Source organism: Balaenoptera ricei, chromosome 12 (assembly GCF_028023285.1).
Source record: "Balaenoptera ricei isolate mBalRic1 chromosome 12, mBalRic1.hap2, whole genome shotgun sequence".
Classification (NCBI taxonomy): domain Eukaryota; kingdom Metazoa; phylum Chordata; class Mammalia; order Artiodactyla; family Balaenopteridae; genus Balaenoptera; species Balaenoptera ricei.
The window spans coordinates 26080162-26106550 of record NC_082650.1 but is presented as its reverse complement, the minus strand read 5'-3'; the positions used below and the strand labels follow the sequence as shown (position 1 = coordinate 26106550).

General features: G+C 40.0%; 1 protein-coding gene across 3 annotated transcripts in view; it reads left to right on the top strand.

The window, feature by feature from the left end:
* The window catches only part of ARFGEF3 (ARFGEF family member 3), a 201635-nt gene that overhangs the window by 45621 nt on the left and 129625 nt on the right, over window positions 1-26389 (top strand). For 2 of the 3 annotated variants that reach the window (XM_059941111.1, XM_059941110.1), the window contains exon 4: window positions 401-532. The exons of the other annotated variant lie outside the window; for it this stretch is intronic. In XM_059941111.1, the coding sequence (XP_059797094.1) occupies window positions 401-532 (132 nt within the window). The remainder of the gene's footprint in view (window positions 1-400; window positions 533-26389) is intronic. 3 annotated transcript variants of the gene reach the window in all.

Genomic DNA, 26389 nt, shown 5'->3' with positions numbered 1-26389 from the left:
ACAGCAACGAAGACCCAACACAGCCAAAAATAAACAGATTAAAAAATTAAAAAAAAAAAAAAAAAAAAGCAAGTGTAAACGTGAATGTTGTGAGGGGCTACATTCCCCTTGGCACATTCGTCCTCCGTCCCCACCAACCAAATGACCTATTTGGCTACCACGTTAGAACTGCACTTCATAAAATTTAGAGTGAATTATCTAATAGCAAGAAAAAGCCTTTGCCAAAAACCGTTTACCAAAGGCTTGGTGCATTTTTCTTTTTAATGGCACATAGCAGCCTCTTCTCCTAATGGCCTCCAGCTAGAGTAAGAAACGTTATCCTCAGTACATGCTAAGCTAGAACAGAATAAGGCTGCAGGGGAAAGCCTATCTGTGATCACTGCCTTGTGCCTCTTTACAGAAGCTTCTGGCGGAAGAGAGGTTTGTATCCATGGAAACGGACTCTGATGAGAAGCAGCTGCTCAATCAGATCCTGAACACCGTGAAAGTGACGCCTTCCCTCCACGAAGACCTGCAGGTGGAAGTGATGAAGGTGGGTTGGACGCAGCTCCCAGTTTGCGTCACTGGGACGGGAACAAACGCTGATGCTCCCGCCCTCACTGTCATCCTGAAAATGCCTCTGCGTGGTGGTCATTTAGAATATATGGTTATTATCCTTGCTTAGGGTGCCCTAGAATAACCTTGATCATTGAACAGAAATGACAACAATCATTTCTGTTCAACGTAAGTAAAAAGGTACGATTTCAATAAATCCGTAAGATTTTTGGCCTGATCTTGCCTATCAAATGTTGTTAGGAAATGTTTTTGTGACCCTTTGAGAGAATGTATGTGAGTAGTTGCAGCTTGGGGTAGATCTGATCATTCTAGGTATCCTGCCTGCCTGTATACGGTAAAACAAAGCAAAGACCTAATGATGTTTTGACATATACTAAGGTTTTAGAATAGTCAGTTTAAGGGAAGGGAGACCATCCTTGGGAGCCATATCAGAATCAAAGCTTTATTTCCATCCTCAAATTATGTGAACCTTATCTCCCACATGGGATGGCGTCTCTCCCATCCCTTTCCCCCCTTTTTTCCCTCCTGTGAGTGGACAGTGAGTTGGGCAGAAAAGGATGGAAATCTCTATCCCAGAACAGCACCTTGGTCAGAGTAACACAGCTGGAACCCATGAGGTGGCTTTTGATCACGTCATCCGTCCATTTCCCCCCTAGAGGAGTGTGTGTAGAGAAATGTGTAAGAGTAGTTGGTGTCATATAATGGTTGATTTCTTCCTGGAAATGCACTGAAGGATTTTTATCTTAGATAAGAGATGTCACTTTTCCGGCTTTCAGTTTCTCCATTGAGAAGAGAAAAGATCAACTTCAATCATGACATTGTCTTAATGCCCTGGGTCTCCCCCTAGCCCTGTTGGAAGATAGTGTAGTGATTAAGTGATTAAGTGTAGTGATTAAGTGATTACTGTAGTGATTAAGAGCTCAGACTTTGAAGCCAGCCTGTCTGGGTTTGAATACTTACTCACTTCCTAGTTGGATTTCCTTGGACAGATTCCTGAACCACTCTATGCTTTGGTCTCCTCATCTGGAGAATGGGGGAAATAGAAGCACCTACCCAATAGGACTATTGTGAGGATTAAGTAAGGTGATAGTTGTAAGGAATTTAGCACAGTATCTGGCCCAAAGCAAGTGCTTTAGAAGTGTTGTACATTACTACTTCTATTCCTACTACTTCTGCTACCACTGTGTACTGCTGCAGAGTCATAATCTCAGTGGGTGGGTCTAGGAATATTGTTATACACAGTAAACACTGAGAATCTCTGAACTAGCTGATCTTTAAGCTCTCATGGACTTTAACTCTCTTTGATTCTGGAATGTCCAGTTTTGCCTTATCCTTTGACAAACATTGGGCAGCTGTGCATTCCTAGGAACCAAAGAGTAACTGCCTCTTAGATTTGTTTTACTTTTCTACTACCTCTGTGCCACCATTGAGAGAGGCAAGGCCAACTGCCATGTTCATCGCTTTTATGACTTTCAAGTCTAGCCTGTTGATCCTTCTTCCACTAAAAGGTCTCCAAATACTGGAGGGTGAGCGTTGATGTCATACTAAGAGACACATCTTACAGATTTCATATTATTCTGGAAATTCTCCCAGGAATACAGCTTTTCATGGAAAACAGGAATTTGTATTAAAAATTAAAATGAGAAAGTACCTATTCTTCTAGGAGCTATGGAGGAACAGGATGTTTAATGGTTATGTCAACAGAAACACCTGTTTTAAAAACTTATACTTGCTTTCTAATTCCAGCCCAGTGGTGTCTTCTGCTAGCCTTGCTGAGGACAGCAGTTGACACATGTTAGCTCTGCTGGAAATCCTGGAAAGCCTGTCTTAATGGACTTTCTAATGATACCATACTAGACTGTGGTACTTGTAGTTAATGTCTGGGAATAGATCAGACATTGTCAGAAAAAAAGAAAAACAATAATCTGGGCTGCCATTCTTCATAATTAGATATCCAAAAATTTTTTAAAAGATAAGGGCCTTTGGTACATACTATTGTTTTTAAAAATTTAAACGTTGTTGGTATTGGGAGAACATATTTCAATTCACAATAAACCTAGCCTTAAGCTAGTTTTTTTGTAGTATACTTCTATTTTAGACAAGCATTTTTGGCCAAGCAGCTAGAAAATTAATGATGCGATAACTGTACTTTACAGTAATATTATTATTATTTTTAACATCTTCATTGGAGTATAATTGCTTTACAGTGGTGTGTTTGTTTCTGCTTTATAACAAAGTGAATCAGTTATACATATACATATGTCCCCATATCTCTTCCCTCTTGCATCTCCCTCCCTCCCACCCTCCCTATCCCACCCCTCTATGTGGTCACAAAGCACCGAGCTGATCTCCCTGTGCTATGCGGCTGCTTCCCAATAGCTATCTATTTTACATTTGGTAGTGTATGTATGTCCATGCCATTCTCTCACTTTGTCCCAGCTTACCCTTCCCCCCCCTGTATCCTCAAGTCCATTCTCTAGTAGGTCTGCGTCTTTATTCCCATCTTGCCCCTAGGTTCTTCAAGACCATTTTTTTTTTTTGATTCCATATATATGTGTTATCATACGGTATTTGTTTTTCTCTTTCTGACTTACTTCATTCTGTATGACAGTCTCTAGGTCCATCCACCTCACTACAAATAACTCAGTTTCGTTTCTTTTTATGGCTGAGTAATATTCCATTGTATATATGTGCCACATCTTCTTTATCCATTCGTCCAATGATGGACACTTAGGTTGCTTCCATGTCCTGGCTATTGTAAATAGAGCTGCAGTGAACATTTTGGTACATGACTCTTTTTGAATTATGGTTTTCTCAGAGTATATGCCCTGTAGTGGGATTGCTGGGTCATATGGTAGTTCTATTTTTAGTTTTTTAAGGAACCTCCATACTGTTCTCCATAGTGGCTGTATCAATTTACATTCCCACCAACAGTGCAAGAGGGTTCCCTTTCCTCCACACCCTCTCCAGCATTTATTGTTTGTAGATTTTTTGATGATGGCCACTCTGACCGGTGTGAGGTGATATCTCATTGTGGTTTTGATTTGCATTTCTCTAATGATTAATGATGTTGAGCATTGTTTCATGTGTCTGTTGGCGATCTGTATATCTTCCTTGGAGAAATGTCGATTTAGGTCTTCTGACCATTTTTGGATTGGGTTGTTTGTTTTTTTTTAATATTGAGCTACATGAGCTGCTTGTAAATTTTGGAGATTAATCCTTTGTCAGTTGCTTCATTTGCAAATATTTTCTCCCATTCTGAGGGTTGTCATTTCATCTTTTTTATGGTTTCCTTTGCTGTGCAGAAGCTTTTAAGTTTCATTAGGTCCCATTTGTTTATTTTTGTTTTTATTTCCATTTCTCTAGAGGTGGGTCAAAAAGGATCTTGCTGTAATTTATGTCATAGAGTGTTCTGCCTCTGTTTTCCTCTAAGAGTTTGATGGTGTCTGGCCTTACATTTAGGTCTTTAATCCATTTTGAGTTTATTTTTGTGTATGGTGTTAGGGAGTGTTCTAATTTCATTCTTTTACATGTAGCTGTCCAGTTTTCCCAGCACCACTTATTGAAGAGGCTGTCTTTTCTCCATTGTATATTCTTGCCTTCTTTATCAAAGATAAGGTGACCATATGTGCATGGGTTTATCTCTGGGCTTTCTATCCTGTTCCATTGATCTATATTTCTGTTTCTGTGCCAGCACCATACTGTCTTGATTACTGTAGCTTTGTAGTATAGTCTGAAGCCAGGGAGCCTGATTCCTCCAGCTCCATTTTTCTTTCTCAAGATTGCTTTGGCTATTTGGGATCTTTTGTGTTTCCATACAAATTGTGAAATGTTTTGTTCTAGTTCTGTGAAAAATGCCAGTGGTAGTTTGATAGGGATTGCACTGAATCTGTAGATTGCTTTGGGTAGTAGAGTCATTTTCACAATGTTGATTCTTCCAATCCAAGAACATGGTGTATCTCTCCATCTATTTGTATCATCATCAATTTTCTTTCATCCGTGTCTTATAATTTTCTGCATATAGGTCTTTTGTCTCCTTAGGTAAGTTTATTCCTAGATATTTTATTCTTTTTATTGCATTGGTAAATGGGAGTGTTTTCTTAATTTCACTTTCAGATTTTTCATCATTAGTGTATAGGAATGCAAGAGATTTCTGTGCATTAATTTTGTATCCTGCTACTTTACCAAATTCATTGATTAGCTCTAGTAGTTTTCTGGTAGCATCTTTAGGATTCTCTATGAATAGTATCATGTCATCTGCAAACAGTGACAGCTTTATTTTTTCTTTTCCAATTTGGATTCCTTTTTCTTTTCCTTCTCAGATTGCTGTGGTGCTGTGGCTAACACTTCCAAAACTATGTTGAATAATAGTGGTGAGAGTGGGCAACCTTGTCTTGTTCCTTATCTTAGGGGAAATGGTTTCGGTTTTTCACCATTGAGGACGATGTTGGCTGTGGGTTTGTAATATATGGCCTTTATTATGTTCAGGAAAGTTCCCACTGTGCCTACTTTCTGGAGGGTTTTTATCATAAATTGGTGTTGAATTTTGTTGAAAGCTTTCTCTGCATCTATTGAGATGATCGTATGGTTTTTCTCCTTCAGTTTGTTAATATGGTGTATCACGTTGATTGATTTGCATATACTGAAGAATCCTTGCATTCCTGGGATAAACCCCACTTGATCATAGTGTATGATCCTTTTAACGTGCTGTTGAATTCTGTTTGCTAGTATTTTGTTGAGGATTTTTGCATCTATGTTCATCAGTGATATTGGCCTGTAGTTTTCTTTCTTTGTGACATCTTTGTGTGGTTTTGGTATCAGAGTGATGGTGGCCGTGTAGAATGAGTTGGGGAGTGTTCCTCCCTCTGCAATATTTTGGAAGAGTTTGAGAAGGATAGGTGTTAGCCCTTCTCTAAATGTTTGATAGAATTCATCTGTGAAGCCATCTGGTCCTGGGCTTTTGTTTGTTGCAAGATTTTTAATCACAGTTTCAATTTCAGTGCTTGTGATTGGTCTGTTCATATTTTCTGTTTCTTCCTGGTTCAGTCTCGGAAGGTTGTGCGTTTCTAAGAATTTGTCCATTTCTTCCAGGTTGTCCATTTTATTGGCATATAGTTGCTTGTAGTAATCTCTCATGATCCTTTGTATTTCTGCAGTGTCAGTTGTTACTTCTCCTTTTTCATTTCTAATTCTATTGATTTGAGTCTTCTCCCTTTTTTTCTTGATGAGTCTGGCTAATGGTTTATCAATTTTGTTTATCTTCTCAAAGAACCAGCTTTTAGTTTTATTGATCTTTGCTATCGTTTCCTTCATTTCTTTTTCATTTATTTCTGATCTGATCTCTATGATTTCTTTCCTTCTGCTAACTTTGGGGTTTTTTTGTTCTTCTTTCTCTAATTGCTTTAGGTGTAAGGTTAGGTTGTTTATTTGAGATGTTTCTTGTTTCTTTTTTTTTTTTTTTAATTTATTTTATTTATTTATTTATGGCTGTGTTGGGTCTTCGTTTCTGTGCGAGGACTTTCTCCAGTTGTGGCAAGTGGGGCCACTCTTCATCGCGGTGCACGGGCCTCTCACTATCGCAGCCTCTCTTGTTGCGGAGCACAGGCTCCAGACGCGCAGGCTCAGTAATTGCGGTTCACGGGCCCAGCTGCTCCGCGGCATGTGGGATCTTCCCAGACCAGGGCACGAACCCATGTCCCCTGCATTGGCAGGCAGATTCTCAACCACTGTGCCACCAGGGAAGCCCTCTTGTTTCTTAATGTAGGATTGTACTGCTATAAATTTCCCTCTTAGAAGTGCTTTTGCTGCATCCCGTAGGTTTTGTGTCGTCGTGTGTTCATTGTCATTTGTTTCTAGGTATTTTTTGATTTCCTCTTTGATTTCTTCAGTGGTCTCTTGGTTATTAAGTAGTGTGTTGTTTAGCCTCCATGTGTTTGTATTTCTTACAGATTTTTTCCTGTAATTGATATCTACTCTCCTAGCGTTGTGATCAGAAAAGATACTTGATACGATTTCAATTTTCTTAAATTTACCAAGGCTTGATTTGTTACCCAAGATATGATGTATCCTGGAGAATGTTCCATGAGCACTTGAGAAAAATGTGTATTCTGTTTTTGGATGGAATGTCCTATAAATATCAGTTAAGTCCATCTTGTTTAATGTATCATTTAGAGCTTGTGTTTCCCTATTTATTTTCATTTTGGATGATCTGTTCATTGGTGAAAGTGGGGTGTTAAAGTCCCCTACTATGATTGTGTTACTGTCGATTTCTCCTTTTATGGCTATTAGTATTTGCCTTATGTATTGAGGTGCTCCTATGTTGGGTGCATAAATATTTACATTTATTATATCTTCTTCTTGGATTGATCCCTTGATGATTATGTAGTGTCCTTCTTTGTCTCTTGTAATAGTCTTTGTTTTAAAGTCTATTTTGTCTGATATGAGAATTGCTACTCCAGCTTTCTTTTGATTTCCATTTGCATGGAATATCTTTTTCCATCCCCTCACTTTCAGTCTGTATGTCTCCCTAGGTCTGAACTGGGTCTCCTGGAGACAGCGTATATACAGGTTTTGTTTTTGTATCCATTCAGCCAATCTATGTCTTTTGGTTGGAGCATTTAATCCATTTACATTTAAGGTAATTATCAATATGTATGTTCCTATTACCATTTTCTTAATTGTTTTGGGTTTATTATTGTAGGTCTTTTCCTTCTCTTGTGTTTCCTGCCTAGAGAAGTTCCTTTAGCATTTGTTGTAAATCTGGTTTGGTGGTGCTGAATTCTCTTAGCTTTTACTTGTCTGTAAAGGTTTTAATTTCTCCGTCAAATCTGAATGAGATCCTTGCTGGGTAGAGTAACCTTGGTTGTAGGTTTTTCTCCTTCATGACCTTAAGTATGTCCTGCCACTCCCTTCTGGCTTGCAGAGTTTCTGCTGAAAGATCAGCTGTTAACCTTATGGGGATTCCCTTATGTGTTATTTGTTGTTTTTCACTTGCTGCTTTTAATATTTGTTCTTTGTATTTAGTTTTTGATAGTTTGATTAATATGTGTCTTGGCGTGTTTCTGCTTGGATTTATCCTGTATGGGGGACTCTGTGCTACCAGGACTTGATTAACTATTTCCTTTCCCATATTAGGGAAGTTTTCAACTATAATCTCTCCATATATTTTCTCAGTCCCTTTTTCTCTTCTTCTGGGACCCCTATAATTCGAATGTTGGTGCGTTTAATGTTGTCCCAGAGGTCTCTGAGACTGTCCTCAGTTCTTTTCATTCTTTTTTCTTTATTCTGCTCTGCAGTAGTTATTTCCACTATTTTATCTTCCAGGTCACTTATCTGTTCTTCTGCCTCAGTTATTCTGCTATTGATCACTTCTAGAGAATTTTTAATTTCATTTGTTGTGTTGTTCATGATTGTTTGTTTGCTCTTTAGTTCTTCTAGGTCCTTGTTAAATGTTTCTTGTATTTTCTCCATTCTATTTCCAAGATTTTGGATCATCTTTGCTATCATTATTCTGAATTCTTTTTCAGGTAGGCTGCCTGTTTCCTCCTCATTTGTTAGGTCTGGTGGGTTTTTGCCTCACTCCTTCATCTGCTGTGTGTTTCTCTGTCTTCTCATTTTGCTTAACTTACTGTGTTTGGGGTGTCCTTTTCTCAGGCTGCATGTTCGTAGTTCCCGTTGTTTTTGGTGTCTGTCCCCGGTGGCTAAGGTTGGTTCAGTGGGTTGTGTAGGCTTCCTGGTGGAGGGGATTAGTGCCTGTGTTCTGGTGGATGAGGCTGGATCTTGCCTTTTTGGTGGGCAGGTCCACATCTGGTGGTGTGTTTTGGGGTGTCTGTGGCCTTATTATGATTTTAGGCAGCCTCTGTACTAATGAGTGGGGTTGTGTTCCTGTCTTGCTAGTTGTTTGGCATAGGGTGTCCAGCACTGTAGCTTGCTGGTCGGTGAGTGGAGCTGGATCTTGGCGTTGAGATGGAGATCTCTGGGAGATTTTTGCCGTTTGATAATACGTGGAGCTGGGAGGTCTCTTATGGACCAGTGTCCTGAACTTGGCTCTCCCACCTCAGTGGTACAGCCCTGACGCCTGGCTGGAGCACCAAGAGCCTGTCCTCCACATGGCTCAGAATAAAAGGGAGGAAAAAAAGAAAGAAAGAAAGAAGAAGATAAAATAAAGTAAAATAAAATAAAATAAAGTTATTAAAATAAAAAATAATTATTAAGAAAGAAAATTTTTTAAGTAATAAAAAAAAGACAGAACCCTAGGACAAATGGTAAAAACAAAGCTATACAGGCAAAATCACACACAGAAGCATACACATACACACTCACAAAAAGAGAAAATATATATATATCGTTGCTCCCAAAGTCCACCTCCTCAATTTGGGATGATTTGTTGTCGATTCAGGTATTCCACAGATGCAGGGTACATCAAGTTGATTGTGGAGATTTAATCCTCTGCTCCTGAGGCTGCTGGGAGAGATTTCCCTTTCTCTTCTTTGTTCGCACAGCTCCTGGGGTTCAGCATTGGATTTGGACCCGCCTCTGCATGTAGGTTGCCTGAGGGCATCTGTTCTTCGCTCAGACAGGACGGGGTTAAAGGAGCAGCTGCTTCGGGGGCTCTGGCTCACTCAGGTGGGGGGGAGGGAAGGATACGGAGGCGGGGCGAGCCTGCACCGTCAGAGGCCGGCGTGACGTTGCCCCAGCCTGAGGCGTGCCGTGCGTTCTCCCGGGGAAGTTGTGCCTGGATCACGGGACCCTGGCAGTGGCGGGCTGCACAGGCTCCCAGGAGGGGCGGTGTGGAGAGTGACCTGTGCTCGCACACAGGCTTCTTGGTGACGGCGGCAGCAGCCTTAGCGTTTCATGCCCGTCTCTGGGGCCCGCGCTGATCGCCGCGGCTCGCGCCCGTCTCGAGCTCATTTAGGCGGTGCTCTGAATCCCCTCTCCTCGCGCACCAGGAAACAAAGAGGGAAGAAAAAGTCTCTTGCCTCTTCGGCAGGTCTAGACCTTTTCCCAGACTCCCTCCCAGGTAGCTGTGGTGCACTAACCCCTTCAGGCTGTGTTCACGCTGCCAACCCCAGTCCTCTTCCTGCATCCCACCAAAGCCCGAGCCTCAGCTCCCAGCCCCCGCCCGCCCCCGGCGGGTGAGCAGACAAGCCTCTTGGGCTGGTGAGTGCTGCTCGGCGCCGAGCCTCTGTGCTGGAATCTCTCTGCTTTGCCCTCTGCACCCCTGTGGCTGCGCTCTCCTCCGTGGCTCTGAAGCTTCCCCCCTCTGCCACCCGCAGTCTCTGCCCGCGAAGGGGCTTCCTAGTGTGTGGAAACCTTTCCTCCTTCACAGCTCCCTCCCGCTGGTGCAGGTCCCGTCCCTATTCTTTGTCTCTGTTATTTCTTTTTTCTTTTGCCCTACCCAAGTACGTGGGGAGTTTCTTGCCTTTTGGGAGGTCTGAGGTCTTCTGCCAGCGTTCAGTAGGTGTTCTGTAGGAGTTGTTCCACATGTGGATGTATTTCTCATTATTTGTGGGGAGGAAGGTGATCTCCGCGTCTTACTCTTCCGCCATCTTCAAGCTCTCTCTCCAGTAATATTATTATTAACATCAGATGAAACTTTGGAGATTGTGGTCTGACTGTGATAGCCCACAAGTGAGGGCTCCATGATTATTTCCAATTTCTGAGATTTAAATTACTCATTTGGGTATAAAGATATACACAACGTATAGCATATGGGGCTTAGAAATAAGTTTTATACCCTTTCTCCATGCATGAGGAATTTGTATACCAACTTTAGTCATCTTCAGATGTGTGCACCCTTTTATCTTGTAATTTTGTAATGCTTGTCATGATTGAAGTAAAAACTTTAAAATAAGTCCTTGTTTTGCTAATAATATCACTACCACATTAAAATGCTTTTACCACTCTTTCTCCCAGAAATTACACACACACACACACACACACACACACACACACGCATAATATATATATAGAGAGAGAGAGACAGAGAGAATATGAATTGGATGAGTCCTCAGAGAGAAAGACTGGACTCCCATTATATACGAAGGGTATATTAATTTATTCTTGGTGCTTCTATGTAACTCATTCTGATAATAAATTATCTAAACTAGATATTTCTTGTAAAAATTCTCTAGTCATTTTATAGAAATATATTGTAGGAAAATCTTTTAAAATGTTATATGGTAGGCATTTTCAAATGTTGGTCTGAGTATACTATTCATGAGAGATAAAGCCACACCCTGCAGTTTTTATTTATGTCTCTCCAACCATGGCATAGTACATTTTTATGACAAATCCTAAGTACTGTTTTTCAAAAAGCTGTATTGTCCATTTTACTCACATATAGCTATCTGCTAGTGTTTATAAACATGAGAAATTGAGCCATGTCATATTCTTAGAAGTGTTGTAGCAATTGCATTAAATTCCTGGGGAGAAAATAATATGGTTTCCTCTTTTAGAGATTTCCCTGAGATTAAACAGAAAGTAGCTAATAATGAAACCCAAGATTCTGATGGTAGTGTTCTCATTAAGAAAGAAGTCCCTAGAATTTCAATTGGAGGGTTAAAAAATGTCAATGATACTTGTGTCTGACAAATTAAATAAGGATGAGGTTAGATCACTTAGTTATGCTATCTAACGGGAGGGGGAGAAAAGGCAACTTTGATTTAATGAAACGTCTGTGGAACCCAAATAAAAATTTTACCGATGAGCAAGTAGAGTGTCAGAACTGTAGATAATGAGGAAGAAGGTTTCTCTGAAGATGCATTACCTTTGAAATGGATTAGTAGACGGCAGGGAGCCACTTAATATTTAGGTTAAATACTTGTTCGCTTTGGTAACATTTTTCCCATGGTGTGTGCCATTTCCGTAAATGCCATGCAGACTTCACAGGAGCCAGGTACATAACTAATGACACCTCTGACTAGAGCAATTAGGACATTTTTCCCCTTCTTTCTGATGGATAATCTTTAGTGAGGTTATTAACTGATACAGCTGGCTGACTCTTCAAAGAAAGGAGGGAATTGCGGCTGGCCTTCTGCCTCTGTAAGCGTGTTAGAGATGTGAGCATCCTGTCTGGGGAGCGCAGCCGGCTTTGTTGGTAAGAAAGAATATGACGCTGGATACTGAGCAAGCATTTGATGAGCGTTCTGTTATTGGACGTCCTATTTTATGTGAGTCTTTAGATAATAGAATTGAATATTGGTGAAATGCTTTACATTTTCAAAGGAGAAATGACAGAGACCGGTTATTTAACATTTATTATTCATTAGACACTCTGTTAAATACATTCACACTAAGATCACACAGCTAGTGAAATGGCAGGACCAGTATTTGAATTGTAATTCAGCCTAGGCTCAAACCTGTTTTCTTAAACAGTAGGTTACCTTGTCTTCTAAGTCTATCCTGAAAGACGTAGATGGCTGTCATTACTATCCACATTTTACAGATGATTGAATAGAAAAGATCAGTTACAGGCTAATAAGGGGCAAAGCTAGGAGTGGCTCAAAGTCCTGTGTGTTTTCTGTATCCTCCATGACAGTGTATTCGCTCACTAGTTCTGTGAGCTAGATTCAAATATAAAGAAAGAATCCAAGTCTCTTTCCTGTCAAATTAGCTCATGGCTCTGGGGTGTGTGCGTGTGTGTGTGTGTGTGTGTGTGTGTGATAGAGTTGGGGGAAGGAAGAGAATATCACTGAGGTATTTTTATATTTTATAACAAAAGCCAACCAAACATCTATAGAAAATGTAAAGGGGAGAGACTAGTGGAGAAAGAGCTTACTATCTGTAGGGCTGCTAGACCTAAGCTTCAGAATTTCCATTTAGAACCTGGTCCTACAGGGTACCAGCATGGCAGTCACTGCCTCGGTCTGAGAGTAAGAAACAGGCCAAATGGAAGGACCATTTCTAAATCTCCTCTCAGTAAAGTTTTAATAGCAGAGTCTTATATTTGGACCATTTACTCAAATGGTTAGTTTTTATATCCCTAATTCTGGGCATTTGATCTTCTAGAGTGCCTTATGGAAGGAATGATCATTAGTAAAATTTGAAGGGGAAATGGTTGAATTGTCCTGCCTTCTCATAAGCAGGAGAAATCCCTTCTTAGTCTAAAGCTACCAACTTAGAAGATTTGCAGCAATCTCTGGTATGAACAAAAAATCTAGTGTTTGATGAAAAATTTTTAATTTAGAAGGTACCATTATTGGAGGTTAGCTGCATGCTTACATATTATTTCCATACTTAATGCGGGGAAGTATCTAAAACGTGGTTCTGTGAACTAAATGGTTCTCAAATAGCCCTCCCTCTTCCTGCTGCGAAGATCAAATGTTGATCATCTTTTTCCTTTGTACACATACAGAGAAAATTCTAAGTTTTCCTCCCAGGCTTCTTTACCCTTTGGTATGGCTGCATTAGACAGACAATAAAAATATATGAAAAAGTCAGAAGCAAACAATTGAAAACTAAGAAAAGTGATTTTCCATTAAATACTTTATGCATTATTTGTTTAGATGAAGCTATTTTCATCTTATCTATTAATTTCCCTTTTTTTAAAGCAAGCACCAACATTTTCAATGCCATGCCCTTTGAATACATTTGAGAGCAACTCTGCTAAGTATTTTTAAACTTTTCCCCATGATTTTTGTTAAAGCAAGTATAAATGCAGAGTCCTGCAGTATTTACTGTGGATATTCTAGAATTCCTAGAGTGGGGAGATCCTCCAATTTTTTCAATCATTTACTCTGCAAATACTTGATCTCTTCCTGTCAGGCACTGTGCTAGGCACAGAAGATCCTATGGTGAAGAAAACAAAAACAAACAAAAAAAGAATCTTTGTTTGGAGGCTAGTGATGGAGATAGAAGTCAATGAAATAGATAAATACACATAAACTGTGATAAATATAAAGAAAGAAAAATTTAGAAAAGTGTATTTATAATAGACCCTGCTGGAGGGCAGATGAAGAGGACAGAGAAGGCTACTCTTAAGAAGTGACATTTTTAAAACAAATAAGATCGAAAGCTTAAGGAAGAATCAGGTAGGCAAGGATAGGGTTGGAGAAAGGGAAGAAAGGAAGGCTGTATTAGTTAGGATTCATTTCAGCTGAAACAAGGCAGAAATTTGTTTTTCTTTTGCACTACCTTAGGCCAGTATTGGCTGAACCCCATTATCAGAGACTCTTGTATCTTGGATTATGTTTCTCCAGTTTGTGAAACACAAGGGCTCCCCGTTTCCTGCCAAAATGTCTACATTCCAGCCAACTGGCAGGAGGAAGGTGATGCAGGACACTTCTGCCTCTCTCCCATTGGCCAAGACTCAGTCATATGGCAACAGTTGTAAGGAAGGCTGGAAAGTGTAGTCTTTATTTTGGGCAGCCATGTGCCCAGAATTCTATTCTTGAAAAAGACGGGGATAGTGCTGAGAGAGAGCTGGCGGTCAGCTACCGTCACTTATCATGTGAGAATCATAGTCTGGTTTCTTTCCCTCAGTTAGAGGCAGCTGGTGCATCATTCCCTCCACCACCTGCTGCTTTTTTTTTTTTTTTACTGCACTTTCCTCAGAGGGAAGGGCTGATGATGCATTCAGAGAGGTATGAGGTTAGCTAAGGCCGAGGACTGCCTGCTGTGGCTTATTCAGGGAAACGGCATATCATAATTTCTCCAACTAGTTAGTCCTAAACTCAACTCAGGCATAGTGGAAAATTTCACTAGTTAGTAAGTGAAAACTAGTTACATATTGTTAGTATTGTTTTTATCCCTTTGGTGCCTAACAGAGCATCTGGCGTATGGCTTACTAATTGCTTGCTAATTTAGTTACTGACGAATGGAGAGAAGGAAACACATGTGGTGGTTTCCAGTGGCCCACCAGGATAATTGACAAAAGAAGCCAAAGTTGTGATTATAAATAATAATCTGAGTTCAAAGATGAGAAAGATCAACATGTATTCACACTTTAGAATTAAAGTAACCTCATACATAATCAGATCCTTCTTTTTATAGGTAAATTGAAGCTGGAGTGGTTCAGTTACTTGGCTGGGCTTACACAGTTGTTGGTAGCAGAGTTGCTTTTTCAATCATTTGTGTTTTTCTAGAAAGGCATTGTAACAAGGCTGGGAGCTGATCTGCTTTTTGGATGTGTGGTTTTAAAAGAAAACTGTGCATCCTTGTTTAACTGCAAGGCAAATGTGAGTAATATGGCTTCTGAAAAAGAGTGAAACATAATGAGAGACTAGAAATCTCTTAGAGTAGATAGGAATTCATTGAGGAACCTTTTAAGTGGCCAAGTGTGTCTGGGAGAAAGAATGGTTTTGTGTAACTGTCCTATGAAACAGTCTTTGGACTCTATTGTTTTTAAACTTCTTGTTACTTTTCTTCTTTTCAAAATACCTGGTAGCAGAGTGGTAAGAGCACAGCTTCTCAAGCTAGAATGCCTGGCGACCTTGGGAAAGCTATTTATCTGCCTCAATTTTCTGATCTGTAAAATGCAAATAATATTAATATTATTGTTACAGTGACTCTTAAATGAGTTAATATAAAAGAAGTGTCTAGAACAGTGCATGGCATAGGGTTGGTGTTAGCTTTCATTTTTGTTAGTTATTAGAAAAGAATATGTGTAGCATGATAATAAAATGAACACCTCTGAACTCACTCAAATTATGAACCAGAACATTACAAGTACCATTGCTTTATGTGTTTCTTGTCTCTTTTCTTCCTCTATAGCCTCTTCCTATACAGCCTACAACAGGGTAATTTTCTTCTATAGTAAAGGAAGGGAGTAAAGAAAAGAAACCATATATATTTCTGATTCCTGAAAAGAGACCTCATCATATTTACTATTATTGAATTGTAGCTTCCTTGCTTAAAAGAAGAATTTTGTAAATTATTATATATCTGTTATCCACCTAGATATATTTAGGGTCCTAACCAATAGCCGTGATCCCATGGTCTACAGAAAACATCCCACCATTTATCTGTGCAAATAAGTTCCTATTTTGTCCTACTAGGCAGAGTTCATATGATTTGGATATTCTAGAAGAGTTTTATAATTATTAAATATTTAACATATAGAGAATCAAGTTGTCTTTAGCCCTTTATAAACTGTCTCAAGGGGCTTTGTTGGTCATTTCTCTAAGCATTGAGTATAAAACTATCAAAAGCCTCATGCGTATATAGGCAGACGATCTGAGATGAGGCACCCATTCTGTGGAGACTCTCAGAGGGAAAGAGAGAAGGAGGTGTAAGTGTGTTATCCGGAACACACTGATGAAATCAACTTCTTAAAAATCTAACTGTGAGATTAGGTCAAAATAACTTTGTTACAGTTAAACTAGAAAAGATAATTCATTGGACTTTTTAATTTTTTTTTTTTTACTTTATTTCATTGTCTGTGAATATATTTACATTACCAACAATACATAAAACTTTATAGTATTAAAAGCAAAACCAAGACAAGGATTTATAATCTAATAGGAAAAAGATAAAGATGTGCACAATTACCATAATTCAAGATAGTTGTATATGTTGTAGCAAAAAAAAAGTTCAATGGGAAAATTCAGAAGGAAAACCCACATTCAACTGGGCAGATCAGCATTTCAAGGAGGGGATACTGTTTGAGTTGGACTTTGAAAGGTGTTTGGAATTCAGTTCATTATATATATATTGGGAGGGAGGCTGGGCATTCTTGGTAGAGGAAACGTCTTGGAGATGGAAAAGCACAGGGTGGAAACCCGGATTAGTGAGGGATAATGGTCGATGAGCCTGAAGGGGAGGTTGAAGCAGATTCTAGAGGGCCTGGTCAGAGTAAGTAAGTAGCCGGGAGTCTGTAGACATTGGGGGGTCTTCAGAGTAGCAAGAAAGTGACATGTTCAGAGCCGGGTGTTAGATGTTGAAGGTGGGGGGAAGGGGAAAGGGTTTTGCAGGATGCTTGGAGAATCAGCAGAGCCAAGTCAGAGGCACTGGCGAGATGGCTTATTGTGAGAGCCAGGTTGGAGGGGACAGGAGGGGTGCCCCGCAGCTGAGTGCAGAGAAGTGCAGCTGAGCACGCTGAGGGGATTTGCAGTAGCTGGTGATTGGCGGTGGCACAGGCGGTGAGTAGGTGAGAAGGGGGAAATCCAAGATGATTTTAAGACTTGGAGCTGGAGTTTCTGGCTGAATGATGGATTTTAAGGGGCTAACTTAGGAGAGAGATGGTGAGTTCATATTGTCAGATATCAAAGAATTAACAATATTTTAAAAGAATAAATACAAGGAGTTTCACATCACAGGCTTTCCAAAATAGAAAACGTTCATTGTAGATTTCGTCACCGTGACTGACTTCTGTATATGTGTTTCTAATCATATCGATTTGTGTTTACAGTTATATTCACTGTGTATATACGATTTTATTTTTTGCTTTTCATTTAACTTTAGATTATAAGCATTTCCCACACGGCTATATTTATCCCCTCACAGATAATTTTAATGGTTGCATAATTAAGAATTTTAGAGCAGGAAGAAGCGTTAGCTGTTTACCATGTTGGAGACATAGTGTGGTTTATGTGATTTTCATGAAATTGCATATATCATTCTGATGTTTATAAGCTGAAATTAAGGTTTGAAACTTGGGAGAAATATTGGCTCTAGAAATGCATTTGTGAGGCTTCTAGTTAGAGGTAAGAGTTATGAGAGTTTGCCAAGGAAGAGAGTTTAGAGGGAGAAGATAAGAAGAATAAGAACGATTGGATTATTTGTTCAAGCGAATTAGCTAAGTTCAAGTTCATTATAATTTAATATTTACATATTTTTTCTACGGATATCACTGATGTAATATTTCCTAGAATTAGGTGCTAAGGGCACATCTGATGTATATGTTGAATATTAAACTTATTACTAGTGGCAACAAATAAAGGCCAGGAAAGAACCTGAGACATGACCATAAACCAATAAGTAATTTGCAATGTTTTCCAAACTGGGGACTCATAAGCTCTAGAAAAATCGTCTACTGACTAAAAAAACCTCTCAGAATAGCTATTTGCCAGAATTTGGGCAAATTGAGCCAGAAAGTGATTTCTGTAATTACCTGTCACCTCAGCCTAATGTAAATCAATTTAAGTCACAAGTGGTAGACGTTTCATGCACTAAAATAATTTGATTCATTTTCTTTGGATCAAAATAAAGATTGGGGTGTGGCTCAACAACAACTTTGTTGTTACCTTCAATTCAGGATCTCTGAAGCCCGGTGAAGGATCAGTGGCTCACCCCAGGTCCCCTCTGGAAGTCCTGCATTCTAGCTCTGAGGCTTTTGGAAGCAGGGTGATGTAGAGATTCTCAGTTATATCCACAAGCCATGGGGTATAAATGACCTAAGAGTGGTTCTCAACAGGTGAGCATTTTGTCCCCCAGGGAATATTTGACAATGTCTAGAGACGTTTTTGGTTGTCACAGCTGGTGGAGGGAGAGCCACTGTCATCTAGAGGGTATAGGGGCCAGGGACGCTGCTAAACATCCTATAATACACAGGACAGTCTCCCACGAAGAGAATTATTTGGCCCAAAAATGTTGGTATTTCTGAGGTTGAGCAACTTTGATCAAGACAAGAAAAAAATACTTATCTTTGGCCATCCACATTTTAAATTTAGACCAAAGGAAGATGGCCTCTGAAATTCTCTGTTGACTTTGTGATACTGCACCCCCCAAACTCTAAAGATGTGTATTCTGTCCTTCTGCTGTCTGCAGAAGACTGAGCCTGCTTTGTTGTTTATAGGTGGACCATGAGGGGAAGCATCTATTTCTATTTCACGGCCGAGGTACATTTCAGCAGTTCACACTCATAAGGCTGCACTCCCAGGAGGGAGGCAAGCCCTGTACCCAAGAGAAAGGCATTTGGTGTCTCAGTATTCCTGTCCTTGTCACTGAATTTTCCATCCTTGTTTTTGCCGAATTTAACGGCGTAAAAAAAAAAAAAAAAGAACTGGGCTGTTTCTCAAGAAAAGGAATTATGCAAATACATTTAAGTTTATGAATCTTCAAGCCAATATACATGAGAGGCCAGAAGGGAATGTGCATTAAGTAACAAAGCGAAAATTTCAGCCAGAACCAGAGCTGGGGTTTGAAATGGCGCCTGGCATCAAGGATTTCCAGAGAGTTTGCTCCTCTTCCAATAAGGGCAAGACAAAGCCCCTGTGGGCTGTACTCAAATTTTGAGTTACTTTTTTGAGCTATAGTAGATTATTTGGTTTGATTTATAAATAGCATCTGATATTTGGAAAAATGAAACTCCAATGACCTCAGGAAGCACTTATGTGTAAACTAAGCACTAATGTATATTTTAATAGTTTAAGGAAAAGAAGATTCCTGTTCATTCAGCATGCCTCCGTGTCCCCAGTGTGCATTAGGGTAGGTTGACTGCCACAGATTAGCTCACTTCTTGATGGTCCCCTCGTCTTCCTCCCTGGGTTTTTCACTCCTTAATTATATGTGTTACAGCATAAATTTAGAGTTCCATTAAAGATGAGTATAGGGACTTCCCTGGTGGTCCAGTGGTTAAGACTCCACCTTCCAATGCAGGGGGCACAGGTTCACACCCTGGTTGGGGAACTGAGATCCCACAGGCCGTGAGGTGCAGCCAAAAAAGAAAAAAAAGGATGAGTATAACGTTACAAGTGTACTGTGTGTTAGACCCTGATATGCTTTCAGAGTCCAGTGCATTTTCCCAGTCATATGCTCATCAGAACTTACTGTAATCCCTTGTTTTGTGACTGTCTTCAAAACCAGATGTTAGCTTTACAGAGCGCAGGGATCAGGGTATCTTTTTTCATTCCTCCTGTATGCCCAACACCTAGCACTAGGCCTGACCCCTCATCACACCTCAGTAAGTATTTGTGGAATGAATGAATGAATGGCAACCTGAGTAATGCAGCACAAAGGAGAGGTAAAGTGGGAGTGCAGTTGCTATCCAGTAAGCTTAGGAATCATTTCTTTACTCCTTCATCCCCTGCAAAGGGTCCTGTAGAGGACTCATTTGGAACTTTAGCAGAAATGAGCTCCTTGACTCAGAAATCTTACATAAGTTACCAGTTACTGTGTTGACTGCAAAAAAAGTAGGTTCTCAGCAGAGAGTAACAGATGTTCTATAAGTCTCACGGGAGATGCCCTCTGGTTGGTAGAGATGTTTTTCTCCCTGTCCTGCCTGAGGTCCTGCCAAATAGCTGGGCATCCTGAATGGGGGCTCACTAAATTCTGATTACCCTAACCAGCTCATCTGGAACTCTAGTAGTATTACCCATAAGGCTGCAAAAACTGCCTTTAGTCAGTCACACCACCTGGATCTGACATTCAGATTCCCAGGACAATTTCCTTCTGTGTCACCGGCCTGTCTTATCACATTGTCTACACCTTTTTCAATAATGACTAGGAACACAGACGCACAGTCCCACTGAAACTCTGTGTAGTTGATTACTCATGTGGACAATGCATAGCGGGGACTGAGCGTGGGCTGGGACTCACCACACCTCCCAGAGCCTGGCAAGGCACTATAAGCATGGTGGGCATCAAAAAGTTAGACCTTACTACCAAGGAGCTCATAAATCTAGTGGGCGGTGGAGAGGGCACACAGACTTAAGTAGTATATCTAAACTGCTCCAAGTAAATGCTATGGAATAAGCCTTTTGCGTTTTCTGCCCATTCTGGGATTAATTCACATCTGTAGAGTAATATTTTATGTGACGGATTTTGAACAAGGTATATCTTGGTTCTCTAAAACATGTTACTTTATTATCTAATACAAAGCTTTATGAAATATATGGGAATAGGGAGGGGTATATGAGAGATTTCAACCAGGTTGACTAGAATGGTAGGGCGTAGGTGGGGAGAGAACAGTGGTTGATGACACCCAGATTTCATATATGGGTGACCATTGCCTTCTATTTGTGAATTCCCTTCATCCCTTCACCAAATGCACCCCAGTCAGTTCATTGCCACTGGAATGAGTAGGCTCTGTCTTTAATTCATCTACAACATATTGTCTGCTTTATTGCTCTGATTTCCAGTTTGCCTCGGTACATCTAGTTTTTATTTGTTTGTCTGTTTGTTTAGGCTGTGCCGTGTGGAATGCAAGGTCTTGGTTCCCTGACCAGGGGTCAAACCCGTGCCCCCTGCTTTGGGAGCTTGGAGTCTTAACCACTGGACCACCAGGGAAGGCCCTACATCTAGTTTTAGTTGTGATTTGTTGCCCTAACCAGCCCTAAACTAATCTGTGCAAAAGACTTAACATGGGGCATTTACGGTGATGTGTAATAAGGTTCCAGCCAACCTTTTTAGCATCATCTCCAGCCTCTGCCTTCACCCTTCATGCCTTTACTCACAACATTTCCTTTGCTTGGTACATCTGTCCCTCCCTTTTCTCTCCTGTATCAGTGCTTTGCTCACACATTATCTGATCTGTGAATTCTCTGCTCTCCGAAGTTGAGATGTCTTCTGACCTTAAAAATTATTATATACCTCACGGTTGCAGTAGCACTCACTATAGTTAGCCGTGAAGTATAGTTGTACAAGTATTCATTTCTCCAATAGATGGTGAGTTTGTAATGGTAAAGATGGTGCTTGCTTTGTATTTGTGACCCCACAGCAATTAGAACCTTGGCGAATAATGCCTTGAATTGATTTGGGGCCTGAAAGGGAGAACACCAAGGAGAGAGGAAGTGGAGCTGGGTCAGAATGACGAGGGCTTTAGACAGTAGGAATTGGGGGCAGTGATACATAGTAGGATGAAGACTTGGAAAGAGTTATGCTTTTGAATGCAGATGACCTGATTGATTTTTTTTTTTTTTTTTTTTACTTAAAATGCATCTAATTATTTACACTGGAGTGGCTGCCATGAGTTACATCAAATGGAGACTTGTTTAATCTCTATGAGAAGATAGCCTAGAGATATATGTACTGTGTGTACTCTTTTTTTAAAAAATTAATTTATTAATTAATTTATTTATTTTTGGCTGCACTGGGTCTTTGTTGCTGTGCGTGGGCTTTCTCTAGTTGTGACGAGTGAGGGCTACTCTTTGTTGTGGTGTGTGGGCTTCTCATTGCGGTGGCTTCTTTTGTTGCAGAGCACAGGCTCTAGACGCATGGGCTTCAGTAGTTGTGGCACGTGGGCTCAGTAGTTGTGGCTCGCGGGCTCAGTAGTTGTGGTGCACGGGCTTAGTTGCTCCGCAGCATGTGGGATCTTCCCAGACCAGGGCTCGAACCTGTGTCCCCTGCATTGGCAGGCGGATTCTTAACCACAGCGCCACCAGGGAAGCCCCTCTTTTTTTTTTTTTTTTAAAGTCATTTAATTAATTTTTCCTCTAAATATCCTTGTGAGGTGGGATGGGAATTTTAAAGATAAGGGGCTAGAGGATGTAGGCAAAGTCACAGCAATTAAATACTAAATCACATGCCACAGTCACGTTACTGAAACACTTGTGTTTTAGCCCTGACATCACAGCCCCTGCTCTGTCGTGATTGCGATCACAGGACAGAATGAGCCTGATGGAGAAACCCCAATCATGACGATAAGATGCCCTTGCCTTGGGAGAGGATTCATCCGGGGTTTTCCTGATCAGAAGCGCATACCTGTGATCTTGCACTTGTCATCATTATCTATACACATCTGTCTCTCTGTGTTCCTAATGTGGCTACATTTTTCAGATTCTTATCACTTGGGCCCAATGCTTGCAATAAATCAGCTTCTCTTTCTCCTTTCCAGTCTAATCTGTTTTATCCAGTGTTTCCATGTACATTTTTAATTGTAGGGTTGTTTCTTGTATATAGTAGCTATTCAGTTATTGTTTTTTCATAATTGCGATTTTTATTAGCCTCTGTAATGATCGTGCCCTTTTTGTGGAAGGTTTTGCACCTACTTTCCCCATCCTCTTGGCTTATTTATGGAGGCAGCACCAACCATCTAGATTGCAAGACGCTGCCTGTTACTCAAGTTCTTGCTGTTCAGTGATAATGTAGTCAGTATGCTTTAATGACCCTGTGAGGGATGTATTTTTAATGGAATTATCCTCAATATTTAGGTGCTCCTGTTTTCCTTGAGGCCAACGTGCTCAGAATACCAGTCTAAACTTCTTACTCTTTCATTATGCAGTGGAAGTCAGACACTTGGAATTAATTTGCTGTCACCGTAAGTTTCCTACAGCCGGTCTGTGTTTGAATCCAGTGAATTAGTGCTTGCCAGGCTTTGGGCACCATTTTTCCATGTATCATTTTTTTTTTTTTTAAACATCTTTATTGAAGTATAATTGCTTCACAATGGTGTGTTAGTTTCTGCTTTATAACAAAGTGAATCAGCTACACATATACACACGTTCCCATATCTCCTCCCTCCCGCATCTCCCTCCCTCCCACCCTCCCCATCCCACCCCCCCAGGCGGTCACAAAGCACCTAGCTGATCTCCCTGTGCTATGTGGCTGCTTCCCACTAGCTATCTATTTTACATTTGGTAGTGTATATATGTCCATGACACTCTCTCACCCTGTCACATCTCACCTCTCCCCCTCCCCATATCCTCAAGTCCATTCTCTAGTAGGTCTGTGTCTTTATTCCCGTCTTGCCACTAGGTTCTTCATGACATTTTTCTTTTTTCCCTTAGATTCCATATATATGTGTTAGCATACTGTATTTGTTTTTCTCTTTCTGACTTACTTCACTCTGTATGACAGACTCTAACTCCATCCACCTCATTACAAATACCTCCATTTCATTTCTTTTTATGGCTGAGTAATATTCCATTGTATATATGTGCCACATCTTCTTTATCCATTCATCTGATGATGGACACTTAGGTTGCTTCCATGTCCTGGCTATTGTAAATAGAGCTGCAATGAACATTTTGGTACATGACTCTTTCTGAATTATGGTTTTCTCAGGGTATATGCCCAGTAGTGGGATTGCTGGGTCGTATGGTAGTTCTATTTGTAGTTTTTTAAGGAACCTCCATACTGTTCTCCATAGTGGCTGTACCAATTTACATACCCACCAACAGTGCAAGAGTGTTCCCTTTTCTCCACACCCTCTCCAGCATTTATTGTTTGTAGATTTTTTGATGATGGCCATTCTGACCGGTGTGAGATGATACCTCATTGTAGTTTTGAATTGCATTTCTCTAATGATTAATGATGTTGAGCATTCTTTCATGTGTCTGTTGGCCATCTGTATATCTTCTCTGGAGAAATGTATTTAGGTCTTCTGCCCATTTTTGGATTGGGTTGTTCGTTTTTTTGTTATTGAGCTGCATGAGCTGCTTGTAAATCTTGGAGATTAATCCTTTGTCAGTTGCTTCATTTGCAAATATTTTCTCCCATTCTGAGGGTTGTCTTTTGGTCTTGTTTATGGTTTCCTTTGCTGTGCAAAAGCTCTTAAGTTTCATTAGGTCCCATTTGTTTATTTGTGTTTTTATTTCCATTTCTCTAGGAGCTGGGTCAAAAAGGATCTTGCTGTGATGTATGTCATAGAGTGTTCTGCCTATGTTTTCCTCGAAGAGTTTGATAGTGTCTGGCTTTACACTTAGGTCTTTAATCCATTTAGAGTTTATTTTTGTGCATGGTGTCAGGGAGTGTTCTAATTTCATACTTTTACATGTACCTGTCCAATTTTCCCAGCACCACTTATTGAAGAGGCTGTCTTTTCTCCACTGTATATGCTTGCCTCCTTTATCAAAGATAAGGTGACCATATGTGCGTGGGTTTATCTCTGGGCTTTCTATCCTGTTCCATTGATCTATATTTCTGTTTTTGTGCCAGTACCAAACTGTCTTGATTACTGTAGCTTTGTAATATAGTCTGAAGTCAGGGAGCCTGATTCCTCCAGCTCCATTTTTCGTTCTCAAGATTGCTTTGGCTATTCAGGGTCTTTTGTGTCTCCATACAAATTGTGAAATTTTTTGTTCTAGTTCTGTGAAAAATGCCAGTGGTAGTTTGATAGGGATTGCATTGAATCTGTAGATTGCTTTGGGTAGTAGAGTCATTTTCACAATGTTGATTCTTCCAATCCAAGAACATGGTATATCTCTCCATCTATTTGTATCATCTTTAATTACTTTCATCAGTGTATTATAGTTTTCTGCATACAGGTCTTTTGTCTCCTTAGTAGGTTTATTCCTAGATTCCTAGGTATTTTATTCTTTTTGTTGCAGTGGTAAATGGGAGTGTTTCCTTAACTTCTCTTTCAGAATTTTCATCATTAGTATATAGGAATGCAAGAGATTTCTGTGCATTAATTTTGTATCCTGCTACTTTACCAAATTCATTGATTAGCTCTAGTAGTTTTCTGGTAGCAGTTTTAGGATTCTCTATGTATAGTATCATGTCATCTGCAAAGAGTGACAGCTTTACTTCTTCTTTTCCGATTTGGATTCTTTTTATTTCTTTTTCTTCACTGATTGCTGTGGCTAACACTTCCAAAACTATGTTGAATAATAGTGGTGAGAGTGGGCAACCTTGTCTTGTTCCTGATCTTAGTGGAAATGGTTTCATTTTTTCACCATTGAGGACAATGTTGGCTGTGGGTTTGTCCTATATGGCCTTTATTATGTTGAGGAAAGTTCCCTCTATGCCTACTTTCTGCAGGGCTTTTATCATAAATGGGTGTTGAATTTTGTTGAAAGCTTTCTCTGCATCTACTGAGATGATCATATGGTTTTTCTCCTTCAATTTGTTAATATGGTGTATCACGTTGATTGATTTGCGTATATTGAAGAATCCTTGCATTCCTGGGATAAACCCCACTTGATCATGGTGTATGATCCTTTTAATGTGCTGTTGGATTCTGTTTGCTAGTATTTTGTTGAGGATTTTTGCATCTATGTTCATCAGTGATATTGGCCTGTAGTTTTCTTTCTTTGTGACATCTTTGTCTGGTTTTGGTATCAGGGTGATGGTGGCCTCGTAGAATGAGTTGGGGAGTGTTCCTCCCTCTGCAATATTTTGGAAGAGTTTGAGAAGGATAGGTGTTAGCTCTTCTCTAAATGTTTGATAGAATTCGCCTGTGAAGCCATCTGGTCCTGGGCTTTTGTTTGTTGGAAGATTTTTAATCACAGTTTCAATTTCAGTGCTTGTGATTGGTCTGTTCATATTTTCTATTTCTTCCTGGTTCAGTCTTGGTAGGTTGTGCATTTCTAAGAATCTGTCCATTTCTTCCAGGTTGTCCATTTTATTGGCATAGAGTTGCTTGTAGTAATCTCTCATGATCCTTTGTATTTCTGCAGTGTCAGTGGTTACTTCTCCTTTTTCATTTCTAATTCTATTGATTTGAGTCTTCTCCCTTTTTCTCTTGATGAGTCTGGCTAATGGTTTATCAATTTTGTTTATCTTCTCGAAGAACCAGCTTTTAGTTTCATTGATTTTTGCTATTGTTTCCTTCATTTCTTTTTCATTTATTTCTGATCTGATCTTTATGATTTCTTTCCTTCTGCTAGCTTTGGGGTTTTTTTGCTCTTCTTTCTCTAATTGCTTTAGGTGCAAGGTTAGGTTGTTTATTCGAGATGTTTCCTGTTTCTTGATGTAGGCTTGTATTGCTATAAACTTCCCTCTTAGCACTGCTTTTGCTGCATCCCATAGGTTTTGGGTCGTCGTGTCTCCATTGTCATTTGTTTCTAGGTATTTTTTGATTTCCCCTTTGATTTCTTCAGTGATCACTTCGTTATTATGTAGTGTATTGTGTAGCCTCCATGTGTTTGTATTTTTTACAGATCTTTTCCTGTAATTGATATCTAGTCTCATAGCGTTGTGGTCGGAAAAGATACTTGATATGATTTCAGTTTTCTTAAATTTACCAAGGCTTGATTTGTGACCCAAGATATGATCTATCCTGGAGAATGTTCCA